Source organism: Corvus moneduloides, chromosome 17 (assembly GCF_009650955.1).
Source record: "Corvus moneduloides isolate bCorMon1 chromosome 17, bCorMon1.pri, whole genome shotgun sequence".
Classification (NCBI taxonomy): Eukaryota; Metazoa; Chordata; class Aves; order Passeriformes; family Corvidae; genus Corvus; species Corvus moneduloides.
The window spans coordinates 8,977,921-9,000,826 of NC_045492.1; the positions used below are offsets into that span (position 1 = coordinate 8,977,921).

Consider the following 22,906-nt stretch of genomic DNA (forward strand, 5'->3'; position numbering starts at 1 on the left):
TTTTTCTTATATAAACCTCATAGAAATTGTTAGGGGATCACATTTCTGAATTAGCTGGAGCTGCAGGGCAACTGAGAACTCATGTGCTCCCAGTCGTGGGATTGAGCTCTGTCGTGACAGAGGCAGGTCAGAGAGACATCCCACGCCATGGGGTGCTTTGATCATTGTTTTGACAAGTATTGCTGCCCTTTAATTATTTAAATTGCACTTGGGCAAGGCTGGAATAAATTTTATAAAATTAATAGGGCCTAAGTAGCAGAAAGACTCCAGCGGGGCAAGCACTCCCTGTCACATCTCTGCTGAAAGGGCAATACTTGTGGTTTGCTCTGCGTGTGCGTGTGCATGTGAATTATTGGATTACCCGATTACAAAGAGAGAATTAATGACGTTCTAATCTTCTTGTGTTATTGTTCTTCTGCTCCATCACTAGTTTGGCCTTGATTACAAAGCATGTAATGAAAATCCCCGATCTGATCAAATCCCAATAACAGGCTTGGGGAGGAATCGGCTGATCAAGCAGCTCCTCCATTCCAACAAAAGGAAAGAGGCAGCAAATTGCTTTTCAAGCCCCTTAGTTAGGACAGAAAAATAAAAACAAAGCCAAGTTTAACATAACGAGAAAATAAGCAATGAGGGAAAAGTGACAGCCCAGATTAGAGCTCAGTTTGGGGAGAAACATGGGCAGATTTATCCCTTCTGCTTCTGAGACTTTTTTGCCACTGAGAAGCTCAGAAAAAAAAAGAGCTTCATTAAAATAAATAGTTTTTGTCAGTGTCCAACTCCTGAGTCCAATACAGGCAGATGTTGAGAGATGGGATAAATCAAATATCAGGTTCAGAAAATTATCCCTTGGTTGATCTTAGTATATCCAATACTTGTTGTCTATAGAAATTACAAAAATATTGTAAACCAGCTCTGCAGTGATTATGGAGAGAGTCTTGATCTGACTTTGTGTTTCAGTAAGGATTAGCCACTTTGATGCATTTTTTAACCACTTGGTCAAAACAGCATCTAATTGATAAGGCTTTTAGTGGGCCCAGTTAAAAGGCACTTTGGGACCACACTTCCATTTGTGTAAAAGTGATTTTTTATTCTAAATGGAGTGCATATTTCCAATGCCACACCAGCATGGTGTCAGCTCCCATCCCAGGGGCCAGCTCTGTCCATGGAGGCTGTGTGACAGGGACAGCCTTTGGGATCAGAAGTCTCAAAGATGTTTCTAATCAGACCATCCCTCTCTGCCTTGCCCTGGCAGTCCTAGGCTCTCCAAATCCTCTTGGAAGCCTTGGGGGAATACCCAGCATTTCCCATTAGTGATGTCCATGGACTGCAGCGGGAAAAGGTGTCTTCCCCTACAGTTTGAAATTCAGGGGACTCTGTCTCCAACAAAGCTCTCAGGTCCTTCCCCAAAACACAGGCAGCAGCTTCCCAGCTCTCTCTTGGTGCATTGCAATAACACAAACCCCATCCCTAAATGAGGTGGTGAAGGAGACATAATTCATCCTCTCAGCCTAACAGGCTGTTTTTAAATCGAGGAGGGGAGACCAGCTGATAGGCACTGCTGGGAAGACTGGGAATAAACAGCAGCAGATCTTTGTGCATGCAAATAGCTTTCCTGAGCTGCCAAAAGGGAGTTTGGGGGAACGGTGCCGGTTCGCTTCCCCTGCCGAAGGCACAACCCCTCCTGGGGGAGGTTCTGAGCTGCCGCCAGCCTCTGCACCAGATGGCAGCTCTCTCTGTGACAGCAAAAGGCACCAAAACGCTCCCAACTGGTGTGAAAACTCAGCACGTGAGCAGGGCAGGTGGAGCTGCCCATCCCTGCTGGGTCCCAGGGTCCCCCAGCTGCACCGTGCCTTGGACAGCTCAGGGCACGCAGTGACCCTGCTCCTCTGTGTGCCACTCGGGGGTTGCGGGAGTTCTGGCTGCCCTGTTTCAGTTTTAAGGCTGTCTGACTGAGGGCTTGGCACTGCTCTCCTCCCTGCAGATCACTCTCACCACCATCGGCTACGGGGACAAGTATCCACAGACCTGGAACGGGCGGCTGCTGGCGGCGACCTTCACACTCATCGGCGTCTCCTTCTTCGCCCTTCCTGCTGTAAGTGGGAGGGCTGAACTCACCTGGGCCTCATCCCCTTCCCCTGGAGCTGAGGGCACTCTAACAGTTACAATGGGATGCCCTCAGAGATCTCCCAATTGTGATTCTCTGTGGCTTTTGACTCAGAAAATGAGGGAGGAAAATGGAAAGCCTGTTTGAATATCTACAACTTGGGCTCATGTGCATGAGCAAACGGGATGGCAACTTTAGATTTGGCTCTGCACAAATATTTGTGGAAGCAATAAAAAGCATTTTTTCCCCAGAAGGCTGTTCCTTGGGGTAATTAATGTCTTTAAGATGAAAGAGGGTAGATTTAGATTGGATATTAGGAAGAAATCCTTCCCTGTGAGGGTGGTGAGGCCCTGGCACAGGGTGCCCAGAGAAGCTGTGGCTGCCCCATCCCTGGAAATGTTCAAGGCCAGGTTGGATGGGGCTTGGAGCAACCTGGGATAGTGGAAGGTGTCCCTGCCCATGGCAGGGGGCTGGAATGAGATGAACTTTAAAGTCCCTTCCAACCAAAACCAGTCTGCTATTCTGTGGTTGCACCATTTCAGCAAATCCCCCCCGTCCCTTCGGCAGTGTGTTTCAGTGTGTTACACGGAGCTGGATTCCTGTGGGGATAATCTGCTGAATACCAGTGTGCTGGGGTTCTTTTGTATTTTATCAGTTGGCTGGAGGTAGTTTGGGAAAATTTGCAATTCCATTGAGTGCCTGCAAAGTCTGCTGCCCCTTGGAGAGTGTCTGCCGTGGCTGCCGGGATGGAGGCTCCTTCCTTCCTCTGTGTTTGAATCAAAAAATGAGCCAGAAAAAAACCTTTGGAGGGAAAGCTGGCCATCATTTTACAGTGGAAGCTTAACTAAACCCCTGCTAGCAGCAAACTGTTGTTCTCTTCCCCAGGGCATCTTGGGTTCGGGGTTTGCTCTGAAGGTTCAAGAGCAGCATCGACAAAAACACTTCGAGAAGAGGCGAAACCCAGCAGCGGGCCTGATCCAGGTGAGGGTCACATCCAAGGAGCCTTGTGGTTACATCATCCTGGTTTTGGGGGACTTTATAGACTTTTAGTAGTTGGGGAGGAGACAAATGGGGCCGTGTGCATAAGGTGTGAGACAGCAGCTGGTGACTGGTTTTGTCTGGGAATAAATGCCAGGAAATCAACCACGGGAAAATAGCATATGTGGTAGGGAATCTAGAGAGAAAAGGGATGAAATTCAGCAAGCAGCCAGCTCAGCAGGACAAATGCATTAGGACAGTCTGTTTTCACCCTTTTTTTCTCCCCAAAGAGAATATTTATACTGATATAAAGGTACAGTTAGGAGCATTTTCTTCACGAGAACAGATGTCTGTGCAGAAGGCTGGCCTTGGTGTACATCTTGGAGAACTGAAATTAGTCATTTTACATTCCCCTACTCCTCTCTCTCCACATTTTTTACTCCTTAATGGGCAACAATGCCCATTTCATTCCTGACCTCAGCCTGGCAGTGAATGCCTGGCACCCACAGCATTTTTAACTGGGCTCACATGGTCAGGAGCATCATGGTACCACCTCAAATTTGTCACTTACCAAATCAAGGAGAAGGCAGAATGCTGGATCCATCCCATAGCACTTCGTGTTGGTTGATGTTTATAAACTCAGGGGTGATTCTGGCCATGCCTGGGTGCACAATCCCACTGGGTTTTCTCCTGCACAGGCGGCTTGGAGATTTTATGCCACCAACCTGTCCCGGACGGACCTGCACTCCACCTGGCAGTACTACGAACGCACCGTCACCGTCCCCATGTACAGGTACCTCCTCCTCCAGCTTCCTCCTCCACTGCCTTCCTCGTGATGCCACTGTCTCCATAGTTATTTTTGTTATCTGGATATATAATTTTGCTTATTTATTTACTTTTGTTTTGGTTCAAAAGGTTGATTTCGAGCTCCTAAGAGCTGGTATATGCTTTTTCTTTTGGAATTTTTTTGCTTTGTATTTTTTCATTGTTTTTCCTTTTGACTTGGTTTTAATTTCCTTGTTGCTTTGTGTTTTTTTTCTTCCCATGTCTTTGTGTGTGTACACGCTCTTCTTTTCACCTTTATTTCTCCACGCCTGCTGGTAGTTGCATTTTGTTGTGACAGTTGCCGTGCCCAGGTGTGAAGACCTCCCTCCAAGCTGCCCTGGATCATAGGTAAACACCACCCTCACCCTACCTGCAGCTCCTCATGCCCTCTCAGGCTCTTCTTCCCGGTCCAACTGGTCTCTAATGGTCCTTCTGCCTTTCAGCAAACTTCTCTCCCTCCCTCGACCAGCCTGGCACTCTGTCTGGTGCATTTCCCCGGGGTCCTCCTTTCCTTTCTTTTCCTTTTTTTTCCTAAGAGGAGGAAAGCTAACTCGGGGTTCAGGGAGCGTTTTCCCATTTCTTGTATCTCATTTACCCATCCCAGTGTGTTGACACAAGCAGGGAATGCTGTTGGAGCTGTGATGGATGAGGCTGTTGAACACCAGAGTGTTTTAGCAGCACCCATCTGCCTCACCCTACCTGCAGTAAAACCAGGCAGGTTTTTAAGGTGAAACCACACACGTTAGAGCAGTGCTGTGGGAATTCACAGCCTCCTGGGAGTTGGAACTTCATGGAGCTGGGGACAGAGTCCCTTGCCATGCCTCCCAGCCCTCCAGGACATGGGGAAGTCCTTCATGTCCCCTTTGGGCCTGGTGGCTTCCTCAGAAGCTAAAATGCATAAAGTTCTATTCATTTTCACCCCACACTGCCCTGCATCCTGGGCAGGGCCATGCATCCCTTCCTGGTGTATTTTTAGGGGCTCTCCATGACTCTCTGGGTTTGAAGAATGGTTGGATGGGTTTGTTACATATTTCTGTAGCTCTGTGGGGTTTTGTTGGGCATGATGGGGCTCCCTGTGCCTCATCTCCGTGCTCCCACACAGGGCTGTGGTCCAGTATTGGGCTGTGCCACTGCAGGAATAATCCCTTCCTGTTTTCCCATATTCCTGGTGCCTTTTAGGCCTCAGGCAGACAGCCTGGATGTATTTCCTGGGGTAAGCTTAGGCCTGTATTTCGAACACAGCAGCCAGCCTCTTAATCCATCATAAAAACCTGTTGGGAGTCCCATTGTTGTGGTCAGTAATTTCTCCTTGGATTCATTCCCAGTGTGTGTCTGATTGGTTGCTTTTTCCCTAGAAATTTATGAACCAACTTCAAGATTTTGTCTAAAAACCCCAAAACAACAAAAACCCAACAGAACAGAACAAAGCTGTTTTCCAATAGCATTAAACCCACCCATTGAAACTCTCCCTCCCAGTACCCGACCTGCTGGCTGTACCTTTGCAGCACTGCCTGGGATCAGCTACTGGAGAGGATGAGGATGGAGCTTGGCCCAAAGTCCACTGCAAAATGCAGGCATTCAGGGCTTATTTTCAGTGGACTTTGACAGATTTTACTGCTCTTTGAAACACTGAACTTACCATGCAGCCAGACGTGCAGTGACACCCTTTTGATTACCTGGTACTCAACCCCCTTGTTAAAACCTGTATTTCCATGGAGCTAATATGCAGGAAGAAATCTGAGCTAAAGATCTCCAGAAAGGGCTAAATAAAACTCTGGGGAGGAGAAAGAGAAAAAAAATGTAGTTTGAAGAGCCTGCTTATCTTGAGTAAAAAGCTAGGACAGATTTGTAGCTGGGTCGCAGCAGTTCTGCTGGCTGCTGCTGTGGGTGCTGCTCAGCCCCACACAGCAGTGTCACCCTGGCCTTCCTTAGGCATGGATTTCTCTGCACTCCAGCTTCTCCCTTAAATCCCAGCTCCTGTTTGAACACAGATCAAGTGAACATCACCCGGGCGAGTGAGCAGTGGGTACACCAATGGATTCAGCCCTCAGTGAAACTGCTTTTTTTACCAAAAAAGCAGTGAAACCCTTCTGAGTTTATTTTGAATGCTGTCAAATAAATAAATAGGATTTAAAAACAACAAAAAAAAAAGGGAGCAACTGTATGTTCTGGCTGCAGCTTGCATCACTCACACTGTCCATCTCTCCTTGCCTCCCCACTTCCCCAAGCCAGCTGGCAGGCACTGGCAGCTCTGTGCTGGTCCTGGCGCTGCTGCAGCCGTAGCAGCACGTCAAGCCCAGCAGCCCCTTAAGGCCATGGCTGCTGACATGTGGCTGCAATGCACAGTGTGGTTTGGAAGTGGGCTGCAGGAACACAAAATCCCCCTCTCTGGTGTCCGGGGATGATCTGCAGTCACCACAACCTCGGCATCCTTTCTGCTCAATACTGAGCTGCTTATTCCTCATAGCAGGAGCCTGTGCCTTTAGCTTGTCTCTCTTTCCAAGGCATCTCTGGAAAGGCTTGGCTGATTGATATGAGAAAATTGTTACACGTGCCTTGGAGGAGCTCACATGGCTCCAGAACATCACTCCAGTCACTGCAATAGAGCTACTCTGACTTGTTTGGGGAAAATGTGGTGGCCTCTGAGAGAATTCCAGATTTCATCTTTAAATTCAAAACGTGACAGGACAAAATTTTGAAATATTCACAAGGCTTCTCTGTGTGCAGGTGTGGTTTGGGTTGTGATGCACAAGTGGCTTGGTGCACCCAGGCACCCCAAATAACCTGTTCTGTATCAGCCACTGGATTTATTGGAAAAAAATCTGCTCTTATTGTCACTCATGAGAGCAGGGCCTTGATTGGAGCTACAATCATATATTGGTCCTCACTAAAAAATAACCAAACCCATGGGCACATCCTGCCCATTCAGCAGCCCAGCCCAGGGAGTCTCTGGCTGGTGGGGCTGAGGGCTGCGGATGTCCCATGGAAGGTCTCTGGGAGGCTCCCACACTTTCCCTGGCCCGTGGTGCCCATTTGCTCTCGGAGCAAGGTGCCAGCTGCCTGTCCCCGAGGGTGACACGGGTGTGCCGTGGCTCCTGAGCCAGCCACAGCGGGAGCCAGCTCAGCCCACGCTCCCGTGCTCACCTGTGAGCTTGGCCACAGCATCTGCTCCCGGGGACACACTTCGTTCATATGCTAATTTTCTTTATTCTGTTTCTTTTCCCCTCTCCTCCACCCCAACTTTCCCCCCTGTTTTTCTTTCTCTTACCCCTTTGGTTTTCTTTGGTGAAAACACTTGAAAAGCACGCAAACGCAAACGTATGGTGCCTCCAGGTATGAAGTGCATGTGACTCTGAAAGTGTGTGTCATGTCACTCCTTGTTCTTCATTTGGGACTGTAACATGCAAAGCCTTGAATTAAAAAAAAACCAAAAACCAAAAAAAAAAAAAAAAGAAAGAAACCTTTGAAGATGAGTTTTTTTCCAAGGAATGAGTGAAAGCCCAAAGCAGACGCGCCCTCCTGCTGCTACTGACTAACCCCCTGCACCTCCATGTACATTTTAGCTATTGGTACACACAAGTGTTGGGAAACTCTGCCAAAATGACGATGTAAGGAAGGAGAATGGGAGCGCGCTTAATAAGCTTGCTTTGTTAAGGATGATTTCTTGATGGTCTCCCCCAATCCATGCAACACTTAACAAGAAAACATCCCCAGTCATCTTCCATTTCCCTCTGCCCTCACTCCCTTGTGTTCCCTCTCTCCAGCCCTCTTCTCCCATCCTTCATTGTGTCATTTATCTGGCTCTGTGCTGCAGGAGTTGTGCCCACCTGGTAACGCTGGCTTTGAGTTTGCTGGTATGGTGGCACCACAGGGCACATCAGTGGTAGCACAGATTAAAACCTCCATAGCAGCTGTGCCTGCTTTCGAGGGTAAAACCTGGAGAAGAGAAAGATCTGGGATGCCAAACTGATATGATCATTCATTTCTTCGAGTAATCCAATCTGATTTTTGGGGAAAGAATGCTTCATCTCAGCAGGACTTTTCCATTTCAGTTTTTAGTTCCAAGGCCCACCTAGAGCTAAGCAGTTATTAGCCACAGTTATTCAACCTGGGACTTAACCTTTTGGGATCAATCCCAATGCAAAGTCCTGGATATGGCTGTGTAAGATTTATGATAAATAATATTATCTCAGGTTCTGCAGAAAGGAGTAGATTTGCAAATCACAGGCGTATTTTATGTAAGATGGGTATCTGAAGGTGTAGTCAAGTTAATATTTTAAGATAGGGAATAAATGACTTGCATTTCAAGACTGCAGGCCAAGCTTTGTTCTTAGAGCAGTTTAAATCCTCACTAGATGCAGTAATGCCACTAGAGCTGATGTGATTTAGTGTCTGATTTCGAAACCTGATTCCAGTTTTCACAGATGCAAGTTTTACAGCCTTAGTAAATCACATTTACTGCTCTGTGTGCTTAATTTATAGCAAATTGCATGAATGAACTGCAAGTATAATATTAAGAATATATTTTCCTGTTGTGCTGAACATCAACCTGTTTTAAGAATCAGACATTTTTCTACTGCTGGGAGAGGAATAAGTATGTGCCACTTCCGTTTCATTTGTTGTAATAAAGTATCTTATAACCTTCATAAATGTTCTCAGTCATGAAAAATAGCTTCAGCCGGAGACATAAAGCCATGGTTAGGGCAAAAATTGGCAGCTCATAGGAACTCCAGCACTGCAGGGAGGCTCATTTAGGTTCCCATCCCATTCCAGCACCCATCTCCTTGTCACTGCCTCCCTACTTGTTCATACTGGGACTGTTCCAAAAAATCATCGTGGCGTCCGTGTGCGTGCTGTGGTGTGTCTGTGTAGCTCCCACTGTGTCCTGTGCTGCTGCCCTCCTCGTGTCGTGGGGTTCTGGTGGTGTTCTGACCTGAGGCATGATCTCCCTCCTGTCCCCAATGCTTGAAAGTTGTCTGTGCTCCCAGGAACAGCGGATCCGCCTTTCCCTGTGGATGTGGGAGCCGGCACCCGGAGTTAGCGTGGCCTTTCTCTGTGCTGTACTGGGAGGGGTGATGGAGGCAGCTGGGGGGACCTGCAGCAGCTCAGAAGTGTTGCTGTGGTGGGTGGCATGAGCTGTGTGTGTCCTGTGGTGTGCAGATTCCTCACCCAGCTCCCCCTTAACCGGAACGTGCTTTCCTTGCTAACCAGTGACACACGGACCAGGAGGAGAGAGAGAAAACGTGAGGAGCCCCAGCCAGAGGTTCTTTCTGCACCTGGCATGGTGGCACCTGCGTCCCCTGTGCCCTGGGCACACACCAGGGCAGGGTGCTGTGCATCCGTTCCACAGCAAAGCTCAGTTCAAGAGCTATGCAGAGTTCTGCCTTTTTTTTTGTTTTTTAAGGTTCTGGAGAAATGGTGTGGTGGAGTAGCTGTTCCCCAAGCTGCTCTTGCAGTGACAGGTTAGGCTGAGCATTTAGTTGAGATTAAATTTCAGGTCAAGTATATGTATAAGTTTTCACCCATTTTTAATAATAATTATTTCAGTAAAATACTGCTTTTTTCCACCTCATGTGTACCAGGCCCATGAACCAACCACAGAAATGGTGAATTTCTGTGTTTGTTGTGTGTCTGTACTACTCATGGAAGCATCTGTGGTGGCCCAGGAGGTGGCCACCTTCAGCACACTGCAGACCATGGGCTGATGTAAAAGACATAGTTCCTTTTGGAATCCTGAATCCTTCAGTCTTTTGAGCTAATGAGCTCCTCAGCTGAGACTTGCACCAGTGAGAGCCCTGGATTTGCGATCCCAGCTGGAGAAAGTGGCACAATTGTCCTGTGTTCTGCTGGGTATGGACCTCCCTGAGGAATTAATTCACCAAAGAAGAGTAGTGCACCCTTCATTACCTGAAGTAATGAAGTACACTCTGAGTACACTCTCTGCTGGATTTTGTGCACCACCTCTCCCATCCTGGAACGCATCTCCAAACCCTACGGTGTGTTTGAAGGGAGCTGACAGCCCAGCACTCGTGCACGGCTCCACTGCATCAAGGTCAGCTTCTTCCTGATGTCTAGAATGAGGAGGATCATTAATTCAGCAGATCAGGATGTGCTTTTCTCTGGATGGAAGCGACTGGGGAGCTGAGCCAAAATTTTTCAGGCCTATTTTTACTCTTTTCTCCATACTTAGAATTGGAAAATTTTCTGATTGCCTCAATCTTGTGAACACAAAATCTCTGCTGAACCGCTATGGTTTTGAGGATAAGTTTTGTGCCTGCAGAGAAGAGGCTTTTCCAGTTGAGTTGTTTTTTTTTAGTTAAAGTGTGAAACTATTGGTCTCATAATGGCTGAAAAAGTGTGGGCATGAATATCTCTGCCTTTATTTTATTAGAAGCCTCATTTCTTACAGTCTCCCCCTGACACCTCCAGCCTGTGTTTCTCTTGGTTGGAAACGTGGCTGGGAATATCAGTGTTAAATATTTATGGAGCAAGCCCTGGTCTCCCAGGGTCTCAGGGAAGAACCCAAAAATGGATGTGGAGCTAATTCAATGGCTTTTAGCACAAATGCAGGATAGGCCACAGGGTGTTTGTTCATTGGATTTTTAATTCTTAACCAGGATTGTCAGGTCATTGTCAGGTTTGGGGTTCTTTTTGTTTGTTTGTTTGTTTTGGTTTGTTTTGGTTTTTTTTTACCGAGAAAAAAAGGAAGCCCCGTGGCTCCTGGAAGGCAGTGACACAAGGTTTTGCCTCATTTTGGGGGAAAACCTGACATGGACAGTAGGGAATTGGTTAAATTTGACCCAGGAGCACACTGCTGTTTCTCCTGAGATGCTCCCAACCCCAGGTCTTTATTTTCTCTGTTCCACAAGCTGCTCCTTCCCATGCCTTCCCACATTCCCAAGAGCAGCAGGGTTGAGTTTGAGTTTTCCTATTTTCCCCCAAAGCTGGAGTTTCTCTCCGTTTAGCAATGCCAACCTGCCAGACTACAGCTCTGCCAAAACACCACTGGGCTGCCCAGGAACCCTGGCAGCTGCTTGGTTTTGGGGACGTTCAAAATCCAGTGGTGCAGACAAGTTTCTCTCTCTCTCTTGCTGTCACTTTCTCTCTCTTACCCCACTGCTCTGCCTTAGGACACTGTTGGAAGTAGCAGCCAAACCCCTCTCCATCCTTCCTGAGCTGTCCCCCAGCTGCAGTTGGTGGCACAAAGCTGGTTCTGGTTGAAAGGATGGGGCAGCAGGGGAAGTTGCCAAGATGGGAGGCTCTGGAACCAGTTCTGTCTGGATACTAATGCTCTTTGTTTTCTCCCTCTAGACTAATCCCTCCTCTGAACCAGCTGGAGCTCCTGAGGAACCTGAAGAGCAAGTCGGGACTGACATTCAGGTTAGCAGCAGAGTTAAGAGAGTTTGGAACAAACACACTTTGCAATATTTTTCTTCTTTTTCTTTTTTATTATTTTTTTTCCTTCCTGCCTTTTGCGTATGGACGTCCTTGAAGATGAAAGAGGTTTGACAGCTGGTCCCCCATGGGTCACTCAGTCACCTCCTCCCTGCCCCTCTCCCGTGCTCTACATGAATTCCTTCAGCCTAACTTGGCTCCGGAGCAATGTCACAGTGCTTCACTGACAACGCAAAGTCATATTCTCAAAGGGGCTGATGGAGGTAGTGATCCCAGTTTTCCTCTGACCTTTCTGCTCCTCACCACACTCAGAGGACACTCAGGCCCATGATGTGTTAATTCATTCTCTCTTCCCTCCAGTGAGAGCAGGCAAGGTTGCAGCAGTGAGAAATTTTTGCTAAATTAGCAGTGGCAAGGTTTACACGAATCCCCCAGAAGAGTGGGAGTCCTGCACCTTCACCCTCTGCTTGGGAGGGATAATTCTTGGGGTTTTTAAGCAGTCAAGGCTGTCCTGTTGATGAATGGGGAGTGTACAGACCCTGGGAGGGATGGAGAGGTGCCAGTGTGCATTGGGGCCAACTGGGAGGTGTGGGCTGGGGCCTGCCCTGGGCTGTGTGCCTCTGCAAAGGATAGAGCCCTGGGTCAGCCCAAAAACTTTAAAATATGAGTATTTGAGCTAGTGACTGAGGCTGGGCCTCCAAGCTTTTCTGAGCAAGAAGCAGAGGGGGGGAAAAGAGATTTTTATTAGTCTCTCCAGGCTGCTGCCTTTAACTGAGGGAGAGGAGTCGGGCTCTGTGCAGGTCTCAGTGGTCACTGCTGAGCAGTGGCAGGGCCAGGGCTGGTGCAGCATCATGCTCAGAGGGCACCTGTGTTAGGGGAGGCAGAGCTGTATCTGCTGAGAAACACGGTCTGCTCCCTCTCTGGGGGGCTGCAGGAGCAGGGCTGATCGAGGCCCCACACTAAACACCATTCCTGAGTGTAGGAGTTGTGAATCGGAGCAGCTGAAGGCAGAGCAGGTTTCCCTCATTGCTGGAGGGAAATGCCACCATGATGCCTGGTCAGTGAAGGTGAGAGGTTTTTTTCAGTGTGGCCTCAGCATGGCTTGCAGTGTCCTGGCTGCCCTTTTGTAGGTGTTCAGCTCACTTTGTCATCAGTGATTTTTCAGAGCAATCCAGTTTTGGATCTCAATAGGAAACCGCAAACACAGATTGTGGTGTCCCACTCCCTCCATGTGGCCTTTGCCAACTACTTGAGTAAAGTAGCTGCCAAAGGCTCTGGAGGCATAAACCCCACCTGAGGTGTCAGGATGCCGGGGCAGGGGTCCATGCTCCTTCCCACCCATGTCCAATCACAGCACCCGGCATGAATCCGTGCATTCGGAGATCTGACATGAGCTCTGTCCCAATAGCCAGGGAAGAAAAGCGAATGCAGCAAGGTCATGGGAGCTGTTCAAACCCTTCCCCATGTGCAGAAACATGAGGGCAGTGCGTTTCCAAAGGAAGGGGGCCGCTCTCTGAGCCTCTCAGAAGTCCTCCTGTGCTCACACAAATCACACGACCCCCAAGTGTCTCAGTCGTGCGTAGGCACAAGGATGGGTTGGGATAAATTCTTCAACCCTGTGCGTTGTATGTGTCTTCTCTGAGGTTGTGTGAGTCTCCAGTGATCTCCTGTCCGGGCCAGAAACTCCAGGAATTAAGTGCTCCTTTCCCTTTCTTCTGTCCACAACTTCCACTTAGTTGTATTGTTTGGTATTGTCGTTTCGTTATGTTTTAACAGTGAAGCAGCAACATCTTTTGCCACCTGACACCATGCTAATGTACTATTGCTTCTGTTTAAAGGAAAGAGCAGCAGCCCGAACCATCGCCAAGGTCTGTATCACTGCCAACACGCCATCCCCATGCATTCCCTGTAGATTTCTATGTGTGTGCGTGTGTGTACCATGTTGTGGCACCATCGAGGGAAGCATTCCTAGGTATTACCGTGCTTTTCCTGTGCTGTGCAGTCCAATGTATCTACGTGTATGCTGGACCTTAAATCATATCTTCCTTCCAGTCTGCCTCGGGCTGGAGCTGCAGGGTAGCGAGGCTGGGGGGGTGCAGGGAGTGGTGGCAGCACGGGCGGAGCTGGCAGACACTCACCGGGGTGACAGCAGGGGTTGGGTTTACGCTTCTTTGTTTCATTTCTTTGCTGAGGTTGTAGCTGAGTGAGTTGGTATACCGCAGGCTCAACGCGTGCCCAGGGGCAGGGGACGCTTTGCCCGTGTCCCTGTCACCCGTGCTGGGCAGAGGTGACATGGGGAACACGAAGCCATCGCCAAGGCGCCGCGTTAGCGACTTCTGCCGAGCTCCTCTCGCTGCAGGGCACTGCGTGGACCTGCTGCTCCGTGGGACACGGAGCGCTCTCTGGCACGGCGCGAGGTGGCATGGCAGAGACACCCTTTGTCCACCCCGTTCCCTGGGGAGGAAGCACATTCCCTGCTTCATCTTCCCTCCACGCCTCGAGCCCACGGTGCAGAGCGTGCTCTGGATCGTGGCGAGCACTTTCCAAGGGCAGCCGCAAATCTCACTTGTGGTAGAGCTTTTCTCCATTCGCAGCTCCCCGGGAAAGCGACAGGGCTGGTGTTTGGGATACATTTAGGACACTCTTCATCCACTTAGAAGTATTTCATTCTGGGATTTTTTTGTCCTATATTTTCCAGTTCTTTTAAAAAATAATTCTGGAGCTGAATGTCTTTTTTTTTCTTGGCTGATGAGACACAAACTGATGATCAGCAGAGATCATCTGCTTGGCTTTCAGATCTTCCATCTCATTCCTCAAAACACAGCTTACAGCCTAAATTTTGTAAACAATGAATACATTTTCAGAAGTACAGCTAGAGCCTGGCATTCTGCAGATGTACCTCTCTGCCATGCCTCAGCTTATAAGAGGCCAGAAACTAATTTTTCCTTGGCATGAAAGCCAACCAAAGATATCTGGGTAGATATAGTGCTGATTAAAGGGTGGAAAATTTCATCTTTCCTTCCTTCCTTCCTTCTCCCTCTCCCCCCCCACCTATTTTTTTTCTGTCATTCATTTGAGCTTTTCTTTGCAAGCAGAACCTTTGTAGCACTCCATCTACTTTCCTGCCAAATAACCCAAATCTCCAAGATCATGTTTCAACTATCCAGATTTTTTTTTTCTTTTTTCTGCTTGAGGTCTTAAGTGTAGCTCAAGTGAAGGCAGCCTCCATCCAGTATTATTAAAGCAGGGAGCATTACTTGGGAAGGGCTCTGTGAGAGCAGACCAAGGCTGAAATCTTGGCCACCTGCCTGTGGCATCAGGAGGGTCAGAATTTCATCCCAGGATCTGGCTGCCCCACTGCCCTGTCTCAGCCAGTGATAAACTTTGGATGCATCAAAGGGTAAATCCACATTTCTTACAGTGCAACGAGACAAAATCCCTGCTCAGCCCCATCACCTCCATAGCCAAGAAAATCTGAGGCCTGACAGTCCCTTGCAGGGTTACACCAGCCAGCATCCCTGCAATCACAATAAATAGTCTTATTTCTGAGTCACTAGCCTTATTTTTAATTTTTGAATCTCAGTCCTGCCTTGCAAGGTTCATATTTATTTACTGGAAACCTTAGGTTGTGTACAATATTTCTTCTTAAAGGTTGCAGGTTTTTCCCTGTTCATTTTCTACTTCCTCAACCTTATGTCACAGAAAGAAGTAAAAATAGTCCTTCTCTGTCCTTTTTCAGAGCATTTTTTACTATATACCTTCATCAGAGTCATTTCCAAGTGCTGTTTCCTGCTCCTGTGGTGCATCTGTCTCTTGTGACACCGATGGGTTTTGTTGTTAAACCCCAGCCCAGGAGGGCTTAAGCTGAGGGTCTGCAGCTGCTGTGCAGAGCTTTAGAGTTTATTCCATATCGTTCAGTTCTGCTGCAGGGCAGCACCAAAGCTCCTTCCTTCTATTCTGTTAGGACAATACCAATTCTCCCTGCTCCCACTGTCCTTTTCCTTCCATCTGACAATGTCTCAGACCTCAGGAAAGAATCTTGTGTTCAGGGGGGCCCCAAACTGCCTATTTTCCCCAACAAAATTTTCTGGGTCTTTTACATTCACATCCCAAATCTGCCACCCACTCTAATTTCCAGCAGCCTCCCGGTGATGCTCAGTGTGTCATCCTGCCCTTAGAAAAGAGAACTCATCCTGTTTCTCTGCCCACCTGGCAGTTAATCACCCACTTGCTGATGATGCTTCACTCAGGAAGCTCCTGGGGATGAATTGTCTCTCTTAGCAGACCCCAGCTCCACACTTTCACTGCTTCAGCTGGGAAAGGATTTGCCACTTTGCATTTCCATTGCTGTGAGGAAATACAGCCTTACACCTGGAGGTAGCTGGATGTTCCTCCTGTTTTAGTGATGTGTAGGGAGTGGCTGATTTCCTATAACCCTCTTTCCACAAGAGATACACCACAAAGTCCTGGCAGCAAATGGAATAGAAAGAGCTTTTTCACTATTTTTCACTTTAATATATTTTAATTTAGAGAAGGGATGCTGGGAATGTGCTGTGCAGGACAAGCATTGCCTCGTGAGGTCAGGGAGCATCCCAAGCATTCTGCCAGTGCACAGGGTGGCTGTCAGGGTCCTGCCCTGTGACCCCAGTGCTGCTGTGGCCCTGCTGATTTCTGCCCACTCAGCACTGGGAGAGCTGCTGCCTGGGCTGAGAGGACATGAGGAGGTGATGGGGTCAGTGTGGCAGAGGCTTGGGGTCACCTGGAATTTCTCATGGGTAGCTTTTGATTCAGTCTTAGCATAAAATGGGACAGCTGATCTGAGAGTCAGGTTACGTCCTTTCTCTATGGTTTCTGCTTTGTTTTTCCACCACGAGCTTGTCTGCATCCACATCCAAGTGCTGGGAATGCTCTGTGCTGGCCTGCTTGGGGGCCAGGAGCTCACGTCCCCCAGGTGGAGGTGGAGCCCAGGCTGTGATGAGCAGAAGAGATGCTGGTCTTTTCCTACATGCTGTGTACCTCTTCCCCCCTCTTTATTTTCCTCCGTTTAAGAAACAAATGCTTTCAGAGCCTCCTGTTGCCTGTCACTCTGGGTGTTGTGTCCACCCTGCCCCTGCCCTGGCCAAGCAGTGCCACCTGCTCCTCCTCAGGCTGGCTGTGCTGCTGGGGCACTGGGACCCATCCCACGTCCGAGACCATGCTGCTGCTGCCATGCAGGGTCCAAATACAAGTCCACTCTCCCTCATATCCCCAAGGAAGGGGGTCTACTCTGTTCTGGGGCTTTTCTCACCCCTCGTGCTGCAGAAAGCCAGCAGATCAGAGTGATAATGGGGGGGTGATTACTCTTCTGTTAATCAGGCTGGAAATTAGCTGTGGCATCTCATTTCTGTTTGTTTTGCTTTGATTGTAATGTCAAAAAGACAGACACATGGTTAGCCAGGGCTATGGAGGCTCCTGTATGAAATGTGGGCTTCAGATGCTCTTCAACAGATGGTTTGAGAAACATCTGAAGGCATCCACAACCACATTTCTTCCTTTCCTTTCAAAAATACAATTGGATGAAAAGATAAAATTAATGAACCAAATGATCACAATAACGCATTCATATCAAAGAAAAAGAAACAGAAGGATTCCAGGGAAGTGGGAAGCTAAAACTCAGATTACTTTGTCCAGCATGAGTTCAGTGCTGTAGGTAATGAGAGTAACCTCTTTGAAAGGTTGTTCTCAGCTGTGGTTTGTCCTTGGCCCCAGTGAGCTCAGCAGGACCTTGGCCATGTTCTGGGTGAATGCTGGGCTGGGTCCCCTGTACCGTGTGTGTATATCTGTGTGTGTATCTCTCTCTCAGTGTGTGTATGTGTCTGTCTGAGATACACACAACCCCAAGATCTCTGTTCAGGGGTGTGATTAAGGCTTTTGTACGCACTGGAGGATGCCTTTGGTTGACTCAGTGGGCCCCTGCTCATCCAGCCAAGGATGTCCAAGGTGTCCTGAACCTCTACTGCCTATGGAAACCGGGGTCAACCATAGGAACCCCACGGGCCACATGAGCCTGGGCTGGTGTTTGGCCTTCTAACCAATTTAACTGGTGTCAGAGACTCATGCTGGGACTGACAGTAATCTGGAAATAATCAGTTGCCTTTAGGGGAGCGGATTATTTGCACGGAGGAACTGCATCTTTCTGGAGGGACTGCAGAGGAGACTGAGGAGAGAAACCCACGCGTCTCCCTGAGGCTCTGCATGCTCAATATCCCACTCCCACGCCAGCTCCAGGACAGCCCTGGTAGCACCACCGGCCCCTGGGGCTACCTGGGGATGCAGGGTCCCACTGTGGGCACCTGAGGAGTCCCCAAGATGCCGAGGGTGGTGTCAGCTGAGCTTGCATGGGGTGCTGTGCCCATGAGCTCCTCCGACTGCTGAGCTCAAGCGTAAAACAAGATTGGGATTTGATGCCCTTCAGCCTTTCCAGTCTGCCCATGAATTCGGCAAGAGCTGCCTGCTGGTGGTTGGTGGCCTGGTGGGGTGATGGGGCCACGTCATTCCCCTTCCACAGGTAGAGGGCTGCTCCATGGCGTGGAGGACCCTGGTCCTGGTGGGGATCTCTGGCAGGGCAGTGCCTGAGCAGCCATTTGGGATGGAGCTGTGGTGGTGCCTCCTCAAAGTCAGCAACTCCCCACAAGTGGTAGGGCCTGTCTAAAAAGCATTACGAAAACCAGATGTGTGAACACAGATGTTCAACTCCCTTCCCATAAGGGACTGCACCACACCCTGCTTTTATCTTTTTTTTTTTTTTTTTCAATGCCAGGCTTAATAGAATGGTATTTCCCATACAAAAAGTGCAAATAATTCACAGATTAACTAGCTCTCTTTGTGAGTGGGGTTTTTTGGGGAAAAAAAAAAAGAAGAAAATTGAGCTTTTTGGATATTATTTGACAAAACAAGTTACAGTTTTGTCTTTCCATGGTTTACACAATTTGAAAAAACTTATGGTTTTTTTTATATATTTAGAGGAAGAACAGAGTATTTTTTGTTTCCAATACAGACGAAAAATCTTCCTGCAGTTAATTGTAGATAAACTGACACCACCAACTCAATGAGCAGAATGCCTCATGTCTAATAATTAAATTTACTGACCACAGTGAAACAAATTTCAGAAACCCTCTTGATTTTTGATTTTTTTTATTTTTTCCTCACTTAACACTCAAACAGAACAATCCTGTCATGAACCCGGCCCTCAAAACACCTGTCTTTTAAACCTAGAGTCCATAATCAAAAGTTTCCTGTCTGGCATTTGCTTCCAGGTCTAATTTTTACTCTCCCCTCATTTCCAGTAAGAGCAAACCGTGCAGAGAGTCACTATGCGGATGCTGCTCAGGAAACTCTAGGTACCACGGGAAATGCGTCGCACGAAACTAATCAAAAGCTGCACGGCTCATTCTCCCTCTACCCTGCTACCACCCGTTCTGATCACTTCTCTGCTTAATAGAGGTACTAGATGAGTAAAAAAAGGTGGAAGAGCCTCCCTGCTGCCCGCCCCGAAATTAGAGCCTTCCCTGGCTGCCAGTTGTGCAGAGCACACGAAGCGAAGAGATGAGGATGGGGAATTTGGGCTGGGCGAGCCAAGCCAGTGTCTGCTCAGCAAGGGAGGAGGCCAGGAAATGAAGTTTAACAAATGATGGAAAATTAAAAAAAAAAAAAAAGGAAAAAGAGAGAAAAGAAAAGAAAAGAAAAATGAAAAATTTAAATTTTTTTTTAAAAATACCCTTTCCTCCCTGTCGCTCCATCCCTCCTCAAGGTCCAGGGAATCCTTGCAAATTGACTTGCACTGTACAGCAATGTCTAGTTAGTAGCATGAGAAATACCAGCTTCCTGCCTCTGCTCAGTCACCATTCCTTTGGCTCTCTGACCATGACAAATTGACCTTTCCTAGTCTGGTGGCCTTTGGAAGCCACAGCTTGCCTATCTAGCACCTCTACTACGCAGCTAGAGAAGGACTAATCTCAGCCTGTCCTGCCAGACATAGGGGACACGGGCTCCCCTGAGCGTTGGCATTGGCCTTGTGAATGGTTCTGTTTCTAGACCCCGAGGGGGACAGACAGCTTTAGCTCAGGGCTTTGTACGAGCAGGGTTTGCATCTTTTTCATCCAGTTGACAACTGCTAGGTGTTTTCAGGGACTTCCCAACGAGCATCCCTTAGTGCACCCATGGCCATATACACAGACACGTAGATCCTATCTTATTTGTGCATAAATACTTCCACACCTGCACTAGAAGAGTCTCTGCCCCCACCCCAGACACTGCTCCTCAGCAGCAAACATGCACCTTCTTGATCTCCCACTGCCCAGAGTTTGCATGCTGTGAATGCTGGCAGGGGACCCCCCGAGCTCCTCGCCCCGCAGCCAGGCAGGTGGGCAGCCCAGGAGTGGCAGGGCACTGAGTGATGCCGCATGTTTGTGAACTCGGATTTTTGCATGCTCTTTTTTGGAGTCCGTTTTAATTCTCAAAATCACCAGTCTCTGTATCCCTCAGAAAGCCAACAAATGACAGCTTTGAAAGTATAAAACTGCAGCTCTAACAGTATATGTATCTCTGATTTTCTTCATTAATTGTTTCAACCTGTATCTTTTCTTTTCTTGCTATTTTTTGACCTGCTGGCTATTTTTATTCTCTGTCAGTCTAGAGGGTAGGGCTCATGGCTGAGGTTTGCGTGTACCAGGTGCTCAGAAGTAGAGTGGTAAATCCCATCTCTGAATGGGTAACAAAGAGGAATGGGGCATGATCTAGGGTTCATAAAAAGCAGTTTCTCCATGGTAGGAAATCCTCTACATCTGGATAAAAAGCCTGAACCTCTGAGTCAGCCTCCTGCTACATATTTGGTGGTGCTGTGGCTTTCCTTGAAGGTTAGCCTTGAGAAGTGTGGGTAAATACTTGGTGATCATCAGTTGCACAGGCAGCATTTCATGACATTTCCAAATGGCAAAGATTTGGTCAATAGCCTAGCTGAAAAAATGATCCTGACTTCTGTGGTGTTTCCATTTGCCAGGTGAGGTTGTTTTATCTGTGGAGGTGTAGTGTGAGCAGGGACTCCTCCCCAGAGAAAGCCTTTTCTCAGTTGCTTCACACTGAGGTTGTTTTTGGCAGAGATGAAAATGAGCAGTGCTATTCGTAATCTGGTCTCTCATCTGTCCATGTCTGGTTTTGTTTTCTGGAAAATCAGCCACTCTGATCTCAATGTCTTCCTTGCATGTCTTCCTAGGCATGGATTTTTAATTGCTAAAGCAGTGTCAATTTTTTTCTGTTTTCTACTGAATTCCTTCCCACTGTGGTCCTCATTTCATCTCCCCCATCTTGAGTTCTGCAAGGGAAAGGGAGGATGGAACAAAGTGTTACCTCAATATCTTCTTAATCTGCTGGAGCCCCTGAAAAGGAGGATGACAGACTGTGGTTCTTCCAGTCAAAAAGGAGTCTTGGACTTTGGAATAGCTACAAGGGCATCTTTGTTACCTGCATCCATCCTGAGTATAGTGTTACACACCCTGTGCTTTAGTAAAACTGTGGTTTAACTGTGAAGGGACGTAAAAATAATTCAAATGTCTTGTTTCCCTGGACCCTTGGGTGCCTGCCAACAATCCCCACTGCACAAACTCTTGGGGCAGGTGCCAGCACTTTGATGCAGCTCAGGCTGAGTGCTAAAAGCCTTCATCTAAGATGCACATAAGGAAATAACAGCAAACCATGAGGCAATCATGGAAAACTCAATGTAGGTAAATTAATAGGAAACTCCTTAGAAGCTGTGGTTTCTTAATGTACTAAACCAATGATCTTTAGTTAATAAATGCAATAACACATTCATTTTTAGGCAGTAATGTAACTACACCAAGCCAGGTTATCAGCTCTATCATATTGTGCTTTGTAAGAGACTTTCCTGACACACTCAGAGATGAGGGCACCTCACAGTGGGAAGAGGTGGCACCCAGAGCAGTGAAGGAAAGGTGTTTGCAGAGCCCTTGACTGGCCTGTGGCTCTGGGTGGAGCAGATTTCTTAAAGGCTTGTCTGGGAATGATCAGCCAGCTCAGAGGTGCAACCTGGCTGCTTTGCTTTGCTCTCAAAATGCAGAACAGCCGAGCTGGCAAACAGTAAGGCTGGGAGAAGAGGCAGGATGTGGCTGATGTGGTGTCTGACAGCACCCAGCATCAGTTTGGGAGAAGAGGGCTGTGAATTAGGAAGAGATGGGTGATCCTAACAGAATGCTGCAGAATAGCAAAGGTTACAGACATGAGTCTGGCTCCAGTGTCCCTTCACTCACCCAAGGCCCTGTGCTTTTCCGTGCTTTTGTGGTGGTGCAACTCCAGTCTTTGCCATCGCAGCATCAGTGGCTCCCATCCAAGTCTAGCACTGTGGTTGTGGATGAGGAAAAGGAGAGGGATTACTCACCATGACTTGATCACTGGCTGATGTTTTGTTTCCCTTATGCCCAGGTTTCTCTGCTTCTAGAAACTCCATTCTCTAGGCTGAATTCACCTTTCAGCAACGGCTTTTCTGAAATCACTGGAGACAAACCAGGCTTGAGCCAGGCCCTCTCTTGCTTTCTGTTTTAGTCATGGCAAATTTTGCATACACAGTTTTATTTTCCTTTCCTTCATGTCTCCAGTAATTGGTTTCTGCCTCTTATTCACACCAGCAAGCAGACTGGAGCCCAGTGATAGTCGCAAAAGCCATCATTCACTCCTGGCACTCCTGCCTGGTTTTAATGAGTTGTTCTCATATGCCACGAGCTCAGCACAAACTCTTGATTTAAAAAAAGCCCTTCATTTACCAACAGGAGACAACCTTTTTCTCCTGGCCACAGCTTCTCAGAAGAGTGAGCACTAATAATGGTTGAGTTTGGATGCAGAGATGGATCTGAGTCTGTGCTAATCCAACTCATTCTGGCTAGCCGAGAAGGAAGTGAAGTAATGGCTCAAGCACAGTTTAAAATCAATGACAAGACCTTACAACTGATACTTTTTATTGATCCAAAATTACTGCTAATGTAATCAGTCCACATTGCATTAAAAGTGCTGATTTGATACTATAGAGAACTGGAACGAACCCCAAACCAGAGGGTTTCAAACAGGAGCTTAAACCCCTGGCATCCTAAGGAAGCTGATGGCAGCTCATTTTGAAGGTCAGTTCTCTGCTGAGTGCTGGCCTGTTGGACTTTACCAAAATGCAAAGCCCACTAAATCAGTGAACATCATCCAGTTTCTCCAACATGGACTCTCATTTTTTGACTGGCAACAGAGAAAAATCAGCTCAGTTTCTATCCTTTGTTAAATTCAAGTCAAAACGTGAATATTTATAAACCGTCCCCAAAGTCAGCCTGGAAAGGCGATTTTTTGCTATCAAATCTTTTTGTAGATGCCACCTGGAGTGGTTATGAGGACCTAGAATTAAATCACGCCCTCTTAGGCTATGGTGGCTTCCCCTAAGCTGTGCCTCTGGTTGCAAAGCCGCAGTTCCCTTTCCCTTCCTTCCCCTGGCACGAGCACAGCTCCTGCCCCGTGAGCGTCCATCCGTCCCTGCTGTGTGTGTGGCTGGGTTCCTGCTGTCCTCACGTTCATGTC

The 22,906-nt window shown here is 47.8% G+C and overlaps 1 protein-coding gene across 20 annotated transcripts in view; it reads left to right on the plus strand.

Annotated features, from left to right (window-relative positions):
* Positions 1 to 22,906, plus strand: part of KCNQ2 (potassium voltage-gated channel subfamily Q member 2) — a 74,937-nt gene that overhangs the window by 27,382 nt on the left and 24,649 nt on the right. For 5 of the 20 annotated variants that reach the window (XM_032126800.1, XM_032126812.1, XM_032126801.1 and 2 more), the window contains exons 6-11: positions 1,985 to 2,095; positions 2,993 to 3,088; positions 3,784 to 3,878; positions 7,214 to 7,243; positions 11,222 to 11,290; positions 13,144 to 13,173. In XM_032126800.1, the coding sequence (XP_031982691.1) occupies positions 1,985 to 2,095; positions 2,993 to 3,088; positions 3,784 to 3,878; positions 7,214 to 7,243; positions 11,222 to 11,290; positions 13,144 to 13,173 (431 nt within the window). Of the gene's footprint in view, positions 1 to 1,984; positions 2,096 to 2,992; positions 3,089 to 3,783; positions 3,879 to 4,189; positions 4,259 to 7,213; positions 7,244 to 11,221; positions 11,291 to 13,143; positions 13,174 to 18,630; positions 18,685 to 22,906 lie in introns of those variants that run through there. The other 15 variants (XM_032126794.1, XM_032126807.1, XM_032126795.1 and 12 more) reach the window with 8 other exon arrangements.